Source organism: Schistocerca gregaria, chromosome 3, assembly GCF_023897955.1.
Source record: "Schistocerca gregaria isolate iqSchGreg1 chromosome 3, iqSchGreg1.2, whole genome shotgun sequence".
Classification (NCBI taxonomy): domain Eukaryota; kingdom Metazoa; phylum Arthropoda; class Insecta; order Orthoptera; family Acrididae; genus Schistocerca; species Schistocerca gregaria.
In genome coordinates, this window is record NC_064922.1 from 657691885 (window position 1) to 657707172 (window position 15288).

Consider the following 15288-nt stretch of genomic DNA (forward strand, 5'->3'; position numbering starts at 1 on the left):
TCTTGTAAGATCAGACTGACATTTAGCAGTAAGAATGATGTATGACCAGTTAAATTTAAACATTTTCACTGTACATCCAATTTTGACAAAGTTTTGCACATGCAAACGTTTTGTGCCAAAATGTTGCTGCAAAACCTCACAACTGAGCACAAGGACAATCAAAGAACCATGTGAGTTGATCTTTTTGACAGCATTTCCAATGCCAACAAATCATTCAGACATTTGATCACAGGTAATGAATCCTAGATTTTTCAGTGCAATCTTAAGACAAAGCGGCAAAGTTAGGAGTAGCACACTGAGATACCTCCATATGACCACTTCCATCAGAGGATTTTTTACCTCCTGTTGTTCCACAGCTATCCTGTTCACCTGATCTAAATCCTTGTGACTTTTTTCTTTTCCTGGAATTGAAAAAATGTTAGAAGGACATCATTTTGGAACTCTGGAGAACACTCAAAAGAATATGACCAACATATTAAAAGCCCTACTAGTTGAAGCCTTTCAGGAGTGTTACCAACACTGGGAACAACTCCACTGCTGTATAGCTTCCAAAGGGAACTACTTTGAGGGGAAAAATATCGTTGTTTGAAAGAAATATAAATTTTGTTTAATATCAGTCTCATTACTTTTCTCACACACTTCATGTACTCTCTATCAACTGTTAACATTGACTATCCATCAACTGTTAACATTGACAAACATGATACCAGCTTGGCTCTGATTAGTCCCTCTGTATGGTGTGTTTACGTTTATTATTTTCTTTTATCCTCTTATGTGACAACAGTGATTATAACTATTCAATTCTGTTTATTAATATCCTCTGGCAGATTCCTAATGATGGGCTAGCCTTCAACACCAGTCAAATAAGAAATACTGTAGTTTTCATGCAGCTTAATGGTTTTGGTTTTAAAAATGTTGTTTATCGACTACAAATACACTCCTGGAAATGGAAAAAAGAACACGTTGACACCGGTGTGTCAGACCCACCATACTTGCTCCGGACACTCTGAGAGGGCTGTACGAGCAATGATCACATGCACGGCACAGCGGACACACCAGGAACCGCGGTGTTGGCCGTCGAATGGCGTTAGCTGCGCAGCATTTGTGCACCGCCGCCGTCAGTGTCAGCCAGTTTGCCGTGGCATACGGAGCTCCATCACAGTCTTTAACACTGGTAGCATGCCGTGACAGCGTGGACGTGAACCGTATGTGCAGTTGACGGACTTTGAGCGAGGGCGTATAGTGGGCATGCGGGAGGCCGGGTGGACGTACCGCCGAATTGCTCAACACGTGGGGCGTGAGGTCTCCACAGTACATCGATGTTGTCGCCAGTGGTTGGCGGAAGGTGCATGTGCCCGTCGACCTGGGACCGGACCGCAGCGACGCACGGATGCACGCCAAGACCGTAGGATCCTATGCAGTGCCTTAGGGGACCGCACCGCCACTTCCCAGCAAATTACGGACACTGTTGCTCCTGGGGTATCGGCGAGGACCATTCGCAACCATCTCCATGAAGCTGGGCTACGGTCCCGCACACCGTTAGGCTGTCTTCCGCTCACGCCGCAACATCGTGCAGCCCGCCTCCAGTGGTGTCGCGACAGGCATGAATGGAGGGACGAATGGAGACGTGTCGTCTTCAGCGATGAGAGTCGCTTCTGCCTTGGTGTCAATGATGATCGTATGCGTGTTTGGCGCCGTGCAGGTGAGTGCCACAATCAGGACTGCATACGACCGAGGCACACAGGGCCAACAGCCGGCATCATGGTGTGGGGAGCGATCTCCTACACTGGCCGTACACCTCTGGTGATCGTCGAGGGGACACTGAATAGTGCACGGTACATCCAAACCGTCATTGAACCCATCGTTCTACCATTCCTAGACCAGCAAGGGAACTTGCTGTTCCAACAGGACAATGCATGTCTGCATGTATCCCGTGCCACCCAACGTGCTCTAGAAGGCCAGCAAGATCTCCGGATCTCTCCCCTATTGAGCATTTTTGGGACTGGATGAAGCGCCGTGTCACGCGGTCTGCATGTCCAGCACGAACGCTGGTCCAACTGAGGCGCCAGGTGGAAATGGCATGGCAAGCCGTTCCACAGGACTACATCCAGCATCTCTACGATCGTCTCCATGGGAGAATAGCAGCCTGCATTGCTGCGAAAGGTGGATATACACTGTACTAGTGCCAACATTGTGCATGCTCTGTTGCCTGTGTCTATGTGCCTGTGGTTCTGTCAGTGTGATCATGTGATGTATCTGACCCCAGGAATGTGTCAATAAAGTTTCCCCTTCCTGGGACAATGAATTCACGGTGTTCTTATTTCAATTTCCAGGAGTGTATATGGAAGCTGTGTAGCACCAAGAATCCAAAATGTTCATTCATTAATACGTGTTTATGTGGTACCAAATCAAATGCTTTTCATAAGTTAAGTAATACTACATTCACCTGACTCCCTTTATCCACTACTGTCACGATGTCAGGTGAGTAAAGTACAAGATGGGTTTTACATGACTTATGTTCGCAAATATAGTGGTAGGTATGAAGGTGATCACTGTGTTTCAGGTACCTCACTGCAGTTGAGCTTAGAATTTATTTAAAACTCTACAACAAATGGATAATGATACCAAATACCAGATTTGTGGATCAGTTCTGTTAACTTCTTGCAGAGAGATGTGGCCTACACCTTCTTCCAAACAAGGGACACAGTTACAATATGGTTTCGTGAAACAAGAGGCTAACTAAGGTGTAAAATCTATATAGAATCTGGTAGGGCTCCATCAGGTCGTGGGGTATGATTCAAGTTTAGCAATTTCAGCTGTTTCTCAATGTCACTGATGCTGATTTCTACATCACTCATCACTGAAGTGCTGTGTGAATTAAACTCTTGCATCATCTGTTGTAAAATACATTGGCAAATGGAGCTCAGCATTTCAGATTTTGCTTTAACACATTCCATTTCAGTTCCTGTGCTAGCCATGAGTGTATTTGCATCAGTGTATTTGCATGAGTGTACTTGAATCAACTTTGGTACCATGGACAGTTTTCACATTTGGCTAGATTTTCTTTGGGTTCTGCGAAATGTCTTCTGATCAAACTCTGCTAAAGTAATAGCTAAGGTGTCATGCATTTTGCAGATCTCTATTAATAATTATATGCCTCATTTTACACCTGTTGTGCACTACTCACATTTTCATTAGTATCTTTACAGTGACTTTATAGCATGAAGGGTCTCTCCCAACACAAACTTTTCTAATAGGTAATCTACACTTACATGAGCATTCTGTAATTTGTGCTTAAATGCTTGGCAGGGGATTCACTGAACCACCTTCAGATTATAGCTCTACTACTGCACTATCAAATAGCTTGTGAAGAAAAAGAAAACTTAATTATTTTCATGCAAGCTCCTTATTTCTCTTATTTTATTATGAAATCATTTTGCTCTCTGTAGGTGGGAGCAAACAAAATATTTTCACATTCAGAGGAAAATGTCGGTGATTCAGATTTCATGAAAATAACTTGTCACAATGGAAAGCATCTTTGTTTTAATTGTTTCCACCCAAACTCGAGTATCAGATTCTAATGTTTTTTGAACGACATGAGACAGTGTGTTACTGAGGTGCAAGGCTCATACATCTCTTGCAGTTGACTTACGTATTGGGTGCAGTGAATTCTCTTCTCTGGGTAATCAGCTACGTCAATCTCCCAAAACCTTCTTTTCCAAAGACTATAGCGAGTTACAGGACTTTATTAAGCTACCTCTCTATTCTTGAAATAATGTGTGTACTCGTGGAACACTTTCAGATCATTCATGGTATATTTTCAACTCTCAACACAAGTAACGTTTACTCTTTTTCACATAAGTAAGTAAACTTTGGTGTTTTTAAATATCAGACTCAATAAATCACAAGTACAATATCATATGTTGTAACAACCCAATAATTTATGGACACCACATGCGTCCTGTCTCATGCAGAGCTAAGACATGAAGTAAGATAAAGCAAGTCCAATACATGAATGTGCATAGAAATCTATATTCAATTGTTCATTAGTCTTCTTTACCATCACCACAGACACTAACACATCAAAGAATACTATATAATTATCCCCTGAATTTTCATAATGTCTTCTGTGGTGCTGGTGGCAAACATCCATGACTCACCCTTCTTACAGTCTTCTAATAACAAACTTCTGACGTGCACCTAGAAACAGGTGGGCCAGTAGAAAAGTTCTCACTCTCCCACACTCATACCTAAAATATCGGGTGTTCAAGACAGTTGAAGGCCAAGTGTTTCTAGAATTTACACCGAAATTCTTTAGGCACAACAAGATGTGTGACACTCTCTACCTTATTTTGCAAGCTGCCTTTCTTTTAACTTTTCCAGTGCTCTCCATCAATCCTATCTGATAATGATCCCATACTGTGTAGCAATACTCCAGAAGAGGACACAGATGCACAGTAAAGCACTCTCTTTAGTAGGTCTGTTGCATGTTGTAGGTCTTCTTCCAATAAAACATGGTTGTTGGTCACCTTCTGCAGAACATTTTCTATTTGACCGCCCCAGTTAAAATTGTCCTTAACTGTGAGCCCTAGGTGTATACTTGAATGATAGTCTTTAAATTTGTGTCATTTATCATATAATCAAAATTTAATGGATCTCTTTTAATCACCATGTGGGTGACCTCACACTTTTTATTGTTTAGACTCAAATGCTGCTTTTTGAAGTCTGCAGATATCTTGTCTCAACTATTTTAGAATTGGTTTTACATTCTGATAGCTTTACCAGATGGTAAATGACAGCATCATCTGCAGAAAACTAAGAGGGCCACTCAGATTGTCTCCTAAATCAGATACTTAGATTAAGAAAAGAAAAGGCTTGCTATGGGAATGCCAGATATTAGTCCTGTTCTACTCAATGCCTTTTCATCAGTTACTACAAACTGTGACCTTACTAACCAGAAATCACATATATATATATATCCAGTACTTGATCAACTAGTATGATCCACAGCTCTGCCCAGAGCTAAACCTTTCAAGTTCATCTCTGAGATATTACATCACTGCCTTTTTATCTAGTTTTCTCACTCCTTCCCTCTTTCCTGACGAAGCAACTGCCAGTTGCGAAAGCTCGTAATTCTGTGTGTGTGTTTGTGTGTTTTGTTCATGTGCCTGTCTGCCGGCGCTTTCCCGCTTGGTAAGTCTTGGAATCTTTGTTTTTAATATATTTCTCACTTGTTTAGTTGACAACTGTACTTTGGTAAACATTGTTGCTAAAACTGCCAGTTTCTGTGAGGAAATCCTCAAAGAGATCATGTCTGTTTGTTACCACTATATCTAATACATTTCCAGTATGAGTGAACTTCAGAATTCCCTGTTCACGCCTCAAGTTTCAGAGAGAACTTTTAGTATTGTTTTTCAAGATGTCTTCTCATGCCCACCACACATAAAATTGGTATAATCATAGAAAATTTGCTGCACAGATACTTTGGTATCCTAAAACTCTTTTTGAACTAAATATATTCTCTAACAGGTATCTCCATATAGCCAGTTCAAATTACAGATAAATTACTTGAACTGTGATATGTTATTTGCCCAATTATACACCACATAGCCTGGAAGATAAGTGTGATATGTCACTATACAGGTAAAATAATAGATTAACCAGCCAATATGGTAAGACACTCATAAAAAATTAGCAATACTGACTTTTCACATTAATCTGTGAAGAACAAGCTACAGAAGTCCACAGCTAATGCATAAAGTAGCATGTGGTGATAGCAAACATTTATTTATGATTAATCCAGCTTAGTGCAGAATCTACAGATCATGCAGTTTTTGCCATACATACATTGCCTGTACCTCAGAAAACCTCATTAACTTGGATTCAGTCTTTCAAATACAACTGCAAAAGCATTCAACCATTGATGGACTGGGTGGCAGATGGCAATGGCAATTATTTCTTTAATCATGAGCCTCCCTACTTCGTGTGCAAATTCCACATTGCTGGATTTTTTATCGATTTCTGGTGTCTATCTGATCTTATTGGCTTGCTGACTGGGATCAGTGGCACAACCACAGTAGCCATAGGCCACAGTTGTTTTATGAGCTATATAGTGTATGAGATTGATAAGTATTTACTTTATTGTTGGACAGAGAACATTTTGCAGTTCAAGTTATTTGTTAGTAAGTTGCCTTGGTAGTCTATAGCTATCTGCCTGCGAACCTGAAAGTTCAAGAATAATTCTAGGATCCTCAAATTCGTTAGTTGGGTTTCTCAGAATCTTATTAATTACAGATGTCACTGAATGATGTCCAGATACAAACTGAGTGTGTAATCTTTCTGGTTGCATTGTTACCCCCCCCCTCCCCCCACTTCCAGCTGAGAAACTATATCCACATAGTCGTAGAAAGGAAGTAATCTTCAACAGAATTTGGTTTTAAATGTACAGTTTCCATAAATATTTTAAGTAACATATACATGCATGAGTCCATGTCCCCATTACGACTGTGTAATAGAATATTACTACAAAACTTTCAGTTGTGAACATTTTTTTCTGTGATTAAAAAGTCATAATCATTTACCTACACTGCTGAAAATAAGTTAAATTTCTAACCTGTATTCGAAGCTGATCAATATCAGATACTTTGGAAGGTTCTATGACTTCACATTTTACTAGTGATGGATCAATATGAAACCCAGTTACCATACGTTGAGCATCTGATAGAATTGGAGTGTCTCCAGCCAATGCATACAGCAGATCTTGATCCAATGTTTCTAGAACCTGCAAAAATGTACCATAATCAATGCAAAAGACAAAAGCAATTTAGTAAATCACTGTATATAACATACACCCTTACTGTAGGTGCAAATGAAGGGGTGTCTATTGACACGAAAAACAAACATATGTGATTCCTGAAGAGGGGCAGCAATCTTTCCAATAGTTGCAGCGGAAGCAGTCTTTCCAGTAATTGCACAGGCATCAGTCCTTCCAGTAGTTGCAGGTACAGCAGTCTGGATAATTGACTGATCTGTCTTTGTAATCTAACCTAACATGGCCCTGCTGGGTTGGCACTGCAAACTGCTGAAAGTAAGGGGAAACTGCAGTCACTACTTTGTTCATAAATTTGATGGTGACCGGGTCCACAGCCTTCATGAAATTTTTAAATGAAATCACTTATTGCTATTGCAATCTTAACACATGGCCATTTTCTAATTGTGATATATGTAACAGCAGATAAATACACACCACCACAAGCAAATGCTCTTACATGGCATGTCACAGCTTTATATTACTGAGTGGGTTACAACATCCTACAACACTTGAAAATGCCTATGTGTTGAAATTCCAATCACAATAAATAATGTTTAACCAGATTAAAGTGGATTGATTTCATATAAAAAAAAATTTTCCACTGAAGGCATACAGGTATACTGTCCTACTTAATGCTGGTATTCTCCTGGGTAAAACATTCTGTGGTAAAATTGTCCCCCATTCGGAATTCTGGGCAGGCATTACGCAGGACATTGTCACCATCAGGGAAAACAAAACTGGTATTCTGCAGGTCAAGGTGTAGAACGTTAGATCCTACAATTGGCTAGGTAGATTAGAAAATTTAAAAAGGGAAATAGACTGGTTGAAATTAGAGGGTATATTTTGAATTAGTGAAGAGTGGTGGCAGGCTGGTACAGAGTTATCAACACAAAACCAATTAGAGATAATGCAAGAGTAGGCATAGTATTGAATAAGAATATAAGAGTGCAGGTAAGCTAATATGAACAACATAGTGAATACATTATCACAGTGAAGATAGACAGAAATCCAACACCCTCCTAGCAGCACAAATTCATATGTCATCTGCATCTGCAAATAAAGAAAGGACTGAAACAACATATGATCAGAGAGAGAAAATTATTCTGGTAGTTGATAGAGATGAAAATTAAAATTGTGGTGGGTGACTGGAATACTACAGTAGGAAAAGAAAGAGAAGAAAGCATAGTATGACAACATGGAGAGAGGGAAAGAAATGAAAGGGGAAGCTATCTGGTAGAATTTAACAAAGAGCTTAATTCAGTTATGGCTAAACATAGTTTAAAAATCATGAATGAAGGTTGTTTATCTGGAGGAGACCAGGGTAAACTGGAAGTTTTCAGACTGATTTTATAATGGTAAGACAAAGATTTTGAAACTATATTTAAAACTGCAAAACACTTCCATGCATAAATGTCAACTCTGGCCATAATTTTTTGGTTATGAATTGTGAACTGAAACTGAAGAAATTGCAAAAAGAACAGATGGAAACAGGGAAAAGGAATATAACAGAAGATGAATGGGTAGCTCTGAAAGATGAAGTAGGAAGCAGCAGAGGATCAAATAGGTAAAAAGACAAGGCCTAGTAGAAATCCTTGCATATCACAGGAGATATTGAATTTAATTGATGAAAAAATAAAATATGAAAATGCAGCAAATGAGGCAAAGTGAACAGAATAAAGATTTCGCAGTGGAACTGGTCAATGGCTCATTTTCACTATGTGCTGTACTTCTTGATACATTCAAATAAATGGTTTACTTGGATACAGTGACTTTCTTCAGAAATCTAGAAAAAGTTTTTTTTTGTAATTAAATTGTAGAGTATTGTTTTACTTACATACAAATAAAAGAAAGTGTAATGAGGAATTATTTCAAAAAAGTTGCTATAAACCATTTGTCCAATTTTCAAAAACCTTATTTAAATTTTAATTATTATTGTTATTTTTATTTCTACAATGTTTTATGATAATTTGAAAATATTTATAAAGTAAATTATAAATCACATATGACTTTCTCTGAATGTATAATATCTTTGTATTACTATATTCACATATTTGTTAATCCTTATCTAACGTTTGGCATGTATTGATGGAGTTGTCTTTGAGAACTGATGTACTATATTACCAGTCTTGTTTTGTTATGTTTGAGTGTTTTCTGGCTGAAGCAATAACGAATGAAGATGAAAATAGCTCCACAGCAGTTTATTATATAACTTAATGCAGAAAATGAGAGAAACCAGATCTCTCCATGTATAGTAGGAGCTTTCTCGAAAGCGATTCTGAGCAGCCAAATAAAAGAAACTCTGAGAAGACTACATAAAGGAGACAAGCTAAGTAAAATTGCTTTTCATATAGTATTCCACTTGCAACTTTATAATCATTCATCTCTCTGTTTGTGCTTTGTCCTATGCAGTATATGGCATATGCATGTCACCAAATATCTGATGACAAACTGCAATCGTTCAATTTTAATAATTATGCAAATGAATGGTGGGGAGCAGAATTTGTGGTTATCAGCCAGAATATTAATACTGTATGTATTAATATTATAAAATGTTACAGAAGAAAAATCAATAGAGAGCAAAATTTTTTTAAAAAAAGTGCTAGTGTTGTTGGGTCTGCAAGTTGGTCACACACTTAAACAAAGGGCTTGTGTCCTTCTGACAGAAATAAAAAGGATCTGATAAAGACAAGTGAAAATAAGTAAAAATTTTTTTAATACTGCATTGCTTAGATTATTTTATTTCTAAATGTGATGAGAAAGGCTTAAGAAGAATGAGGATTAAGGACACAGAAGCAGCTGCAGTTGAACATTTAGCAGACATGGGAGACTTAGACTAAACAATTAAACAAGACGAAGAAATGTTTGAATCAGTAAAACTGAGAGATTCAGATTTGAGAAATATTTCATTAGGGCTATGCCAAACTACATTAAAGAGTGAAGAACAATTTCAAAATTTAATGTTAAAAATGAAGAACAGCTAAGGCATGGAACTATTAATTATGACAGATTAGATCTGAGGACATTAGATTCATTTTTCATTCCACAAACCCAAAAATAAGATGATTCTCATTGGTGTGGAACACATCACAAAGGATGACACAAAGAAAAAACCGTAGAACATTTTGTAATAGGATGACTGGAGCAGGTGATGTGGTCGGGGTTGTAAGGCATGGCTGGGTAGAAGCAGGTGGCTGTTTTTAGCAATCTTCCTCTTTATTGTTGGTTCTTCCAATACATTTTCTGGTAGCTTAGCCCCACCGCTCAGGTCGTGGTGGAGACGTGCTGATGCGCGCAGCCCGTTGAACACAGCACTGTGCTCGGTCAGCGGCTGCGCAGGCGGTAGGAGAACAGCATGAAGCCCGGTCTAGGTGTCCTCCTGCAGATGCTGTGGCTCATGATGACACGGTAGTCGCCAGTGCAGCAGCGGGCAACACACTCCACCAGCCGGTCCTTGGGGACAGCGTCACTGATGACGACAACGTAACAGCGACCGAACGCCCAATCTGTCAAACCGATGCCGACGCCCACCTCTGATGCCCTTAAATAGTGCAGACCACTGCTGAATCTGCTGGTTACCCATCACTATGTTTATTAGAATGTTCTTGATGAGTTGGCTAATGCAACCACACCACATGCGGCCCGCGCCTGCGTAATTCTGCTAATGCTGCGATCTGGCTGTTGATGGCTGCCGCGCATGTATTCACATACCGATGCTCGTTGCAAAACTGTGTCACCTGTATAACACGCCGGCCATCGCTTCGTCCAGCATCTGCCATGAGGCTGGCGCATCGCGCACTTAAACACACTAAATCACAATTTCGCACCATATTTCCTAAAAATAACCCCTTGGCCTCTACAATTCCTCCCTCGTATGAAAATAATTTGTCCCCCAATTCAACCAAAAAGTCAAAACAACTACAGTTCACTTCACAAACACCCAAAATGTGATTGATTCACTATTTACACTGTGTTCATTCACTTCTATCCTCAGTCTTATCTTTGTTCATAAACATTACTCAGTGTTCTGCTGCAGTGCCTCACAACTGTTCAGTGATTTTGTCTGGACCCTTAGGTTAAAGGTTGGAAGGGGCAGGATTTGGGCTACCTATCTCTTGAGCTGATAGTACACTAATCTTAAGACAAAGATAAAAATACAGGTGGCGGTGGTTGATGATCCAATAACTAGTAAGTGTTGCTTATGCTCTTTACGGTACTCATGCACTCGTTGAAAAAGATGTTCCATAAATATACGTCCATCTTGAGCTGCTAGCATCCGGTCCAAAGATGTGAGTAAAGTCAGGTCTAATGTGCTATTCAAAAGAGTGAGATTTTCTTTTGTGACGAATTGCACCGATTGGTTGGGTACATAGACCAATGTGAGTGTTATGTTCATGATTGTAGCTCCAGTAATCATGGCTGGCAAACAGAAAGTTGGCCCTGAAATGTCACACTGTGTGCCATTAATTAACAGTCCCTGCCCCTCCAATTCCATTCTTTGCATACTCCCTTGCTTACCCTGCTCATAACAAATGCAAATAACAACTGTATTTTCCATTACTGAAAATACCCAATGTGGACCCACTTGCTGAAAGAACTGCACCGTGCCTGCTATAATTTCCTTAGGGCACACTGTGACTGGTGCTTGAGAGTGGAATAGAGAATACTCACAAGATTTTGGAATAGCGTGTAACAATTTCGCGGGGCAGATGGTAACTGGACCTGTTTGACAACGCAGCAAGTCTTGTGCAGTGAGGAATGCATGAGCTTGTCTGTTACGTGACACTAACAGTATTTCCTGTACAGTTAATTGTACAAATTTCTGCAAAATTTCCCACTTCACTGGATACATATGCAAGACGTAACATTCAAATTTAGAATCCTTACATGTTAATGGTATTATGATATGAATTCTCAGCAGGGTACCCACCCACGTTCTGGTAACAGTGTCCATTTTGTAGTACAGAGATAAGTGTTCGTCTGTTAATGTCATCAGTAGCTCCAGGTATGCGGGCAATTCTGATTGAACTTTCCGAAATCCTTCCCAACGTTGTCCCGAAGGTGACAGTACCGGGGTTAGGTGCCCGCGCATCCTGTAGTTCTGTGGCGTCTATGCGTGCTTCCGTAATAATATCAGCAAGAAAACAGAACAGCTTAGCGATTATTAGCTGTGAATTGATGTTATCCAACCGATAGTTGATTATACCCAAGTTGTGATTGGTTGTATCGGCTGTGGCCTTAATGTGGGACATCAAGGTTGCGGCCAAAGCTTGCAATTGGTGTGTATTATTAACTACATGTTTCTCCAAACTCTCTAATTGGGTTGTGTGAAGATCTAGCATTCCCTGATTGCTATTCACATTATCTTGTACCTACCATAGCGTTTCGTTAATACTTTTAATATCTTCCACATCAGCAGTCCCAAAACAGTTTTTTGGATACGGCCACCTGTGCCTAACCATCCTCTTTTCCTATGGACGTGCGGGATTAACCCTGCAGTTTGCCGCAACTGAGTTTGTAAGCGTGCAAAAGCTGATCGTAGTAGCTGATATTCCCCCTGTGTGTCATTAAACCTTGACTGATTAGCCACCATGGAATGAAGTTCATTAAATCTATCCTCTAATTTATTTCGTCATCAACCCCCCAAATATTGCAGTCCACCCTTAAGGTCCATTGATGTCCGGACATAATTGTGTCTGCTTGTCGCGAGAACAAAACACCACTTGATATAGTATGTATCTTCAAGGCTTCAGCTAAGTTGCAACAGCAAAACAAAATAACTATGCTGAGAGATAGTGCACAACTTCCCTCTTCCCTCTTCAGTGCAACCCATGATGCTGGAACTGCTGGTCTTACCAGAACATCACACCTCCTGAGAAACAAAAAAAAAAACAACTCACATTAGCTCTTCCTTTTTATGCATGCCCTAAGAGCATAATAGCAGTCTGATCGCTTCCACAATTAACTTGGTTCTCTTGTTTATCTACTCCTTTCTTATTCTTTTTCTTAGATTTATCTTTCTCTCCACTAGAAGTTACTGCAGACAATGAAGGAAGTTTCTCAAAATTCCCCTTGAAAGGCCTAATTCGGGTCACATACACAATAGTAGGGCAAGTTGGAAGCTGTAATTTTACATTCACTGGTGATGTCATCTCAATCACCTGGAAAGGACCTTGGTAACGGGATACAATTTTTTTTGTTTTGCCTTTTGGCACATATGGATTAGTCATCACCACCCACTGTGCTACATGATATTTGGGTAAAACTGCCTTTTGATTTTGAACTTTGCCCTGTCTCTCTAACGCTTTAGTATTCATTTTTTCACCTGCCGCCAGATTGTTTTCAGCTTTGTGGATAAATCCTTAACAGCCAAAATATCAGTTCCTGGTGGGATCTTGAGCAATTCAAATGGAGAAGCCATCTTCCGACCGAACAGTACTTTATACGGAGCCAATCCTGTACTTTCATGCCTTTTTGAGTTATACACCACGGTTACAAACGCCAACAGGGTATCCCAATTGTTGTGTTGTGAATTTACATAACAATTTAACATCTTAGCTATCGTACAATGAATTCTCACAGTCTGACCATTAGCCTGTGGGTGTAATTCGCTCATTCTCAATTTCTTTACGTGCAACAACTTGCATAACTATTTCATCAAATCGGACATAAAGTTTGTCCCTTGATCTGTAATTATAGTTTCAGGTGTTCTGAATTTCAATATCCATTGATGTACCATGTTTCGGCTTGCTGGTCCAGAATAGCTCTCATAGACACATAATGCAAAAAATGATCGATTATTGTTAAAACATAGCAATTACCCGCTGGTGTTTGCACAAATGGTCCCAAGACGTCTAAGCCAAGTAATTGAAAAGATCTATCTGCTTCCAGTAGTCATTGCAACACAATTTTCTGATGACTCAATTCCACCCGTTGAGCACACGGAATGCAATTCTTTACATACTGATCGACATCTTGCCTATGTGTTGACCACCAATAACTCTGTGCTACCCTTCTTGCTGTTGCTCTTCGACCCGAATGACCAGAAAACATTGAATCATGTGCTTGCCTTACACTTTCGCTTCGCATTTTTTCTGGTATGAGTATGCATGGACCGTTCCTAGTTTTATGGTACAATATCCCATCTTCCACAATGAACTGTTGCTGTGAGGTAAATCGTTGACAATCTGTGTCAGTGGTTTGTGCCTCCTCCCATTCGTTCTCATTTATTACTGTGCATTCTATGGCACATACTTTACAACTCAGACCATCCCCATTTCCATGCGATTTACCCGGTCAATGAATCACTTCAAAATCATACTCATTAAGATGCAAAGCCCACTTAGTTAATCTACTCATTGGGTCTTTAAGCCCTAACAACCACTTAAGTGCTGCATGGTCAGTAATCACCTTGAAACGTCGTCCATACAAATAACACTGGAAATAGGTTATTCTGAAAATTATTGCCAATAACTCCTTCTCGGTTGTTGAGTATTTTTTTCTGAATTGTTTAGCTGTATGGAAGCATAAGCTATCAGGTGTTCCTGTCCAGCTATTTCCTGTGATAATACAATACCCTAAGCAAAATTGCTAGACTCACAAGATAATGTAAACTGTTAACTAAAATCTGCAAAAGCCAAAACCAGACTAAACGTTAACAAATTTTTTAACTTTTGAAAGGCCTCTTTTCATTCTGCTGACCAGTGAAATTTTGCTCCCTTCTTCAACAACTGCATGAGGGGCCTTGCAATTTCCGCAAATTTTGGAATATATCTCCTATAAAAATTTGCATGACCTCAATAAGACTGCACCTCTTTTACTTTTGTAGGTGACTGAAAATTCATTACCTCCTGTCCTATAATATGACCTAACTAACAAACTTCTTGCAACAAAAAATGACATTTTTCTATATGAAGAGTTAACCGCACTGCTTACAGATGATCGAAAACTTCACACAAACAGCACACATGTTCTTGCACATCCTTTGAGAAAAAAATTATGTCGTCCAAATATACCATACACTGATTAGGTTTCAGCCCTCATAACATGCTATCTAGTAACTGTTGGAAGACTGCCAGAGCATTTTTGAGTCCGAAAGGCATTCACCGATACTGAAAATGACCTGTAGGTGTTGAAAAAGCTGTCTTTGGTCGGTCTTTCGAGGCGACCTCCAGCTGGTGGTACCCGCTTTGAAGGTCCAAGGTCGTGACATACTGACACTGACCCAAATTATCCAGAGTTTCAGTGATTTTAGGCATTTGGTATGCATCCGATACAGTTTTTTGATTCAGGAAAAGACAATCACAACAAAAACGATATGCCTTGCCCCATCAGGGTATTTTTTACCCGCTATTATGACAGGAGCGGACCAGGGACTACTACTGGTTTCTATTATCCCATCCCTAAGCTGTTGATTAATAAATTCTTCCATGAGAGGCTGTAAACTTTTTCGAACAATATGGACGTTTATACACTGGTGT

The 15288-nt window shown here is 39.7% G+C and overlaps 1 protein-coding gene across 2 annotated transcripts in view; it reads right to left on the reverse strand.

Annotated features, from left to right (window-relative positions):
- Positions 1-15288, reverse strand: part of LOC126355990 (cilia- and flagella-associated protein 206-like) — a 315199-nt gene that overhangs the window by 122699 nt on the left and 177212 nt on the right. For both annotated transcript variants that reach the window (XM_050006609.1, XM_050006610.1), the window contains exon 8: positions 6614-6781. In XM_050006609.1, the coding sequence (XP_049862566.1) occupies positions 6614-6781 (168 nt within the window). The remainder of the gene's footprint in view (positions 1-6613; positions 6782-15288) is intronic.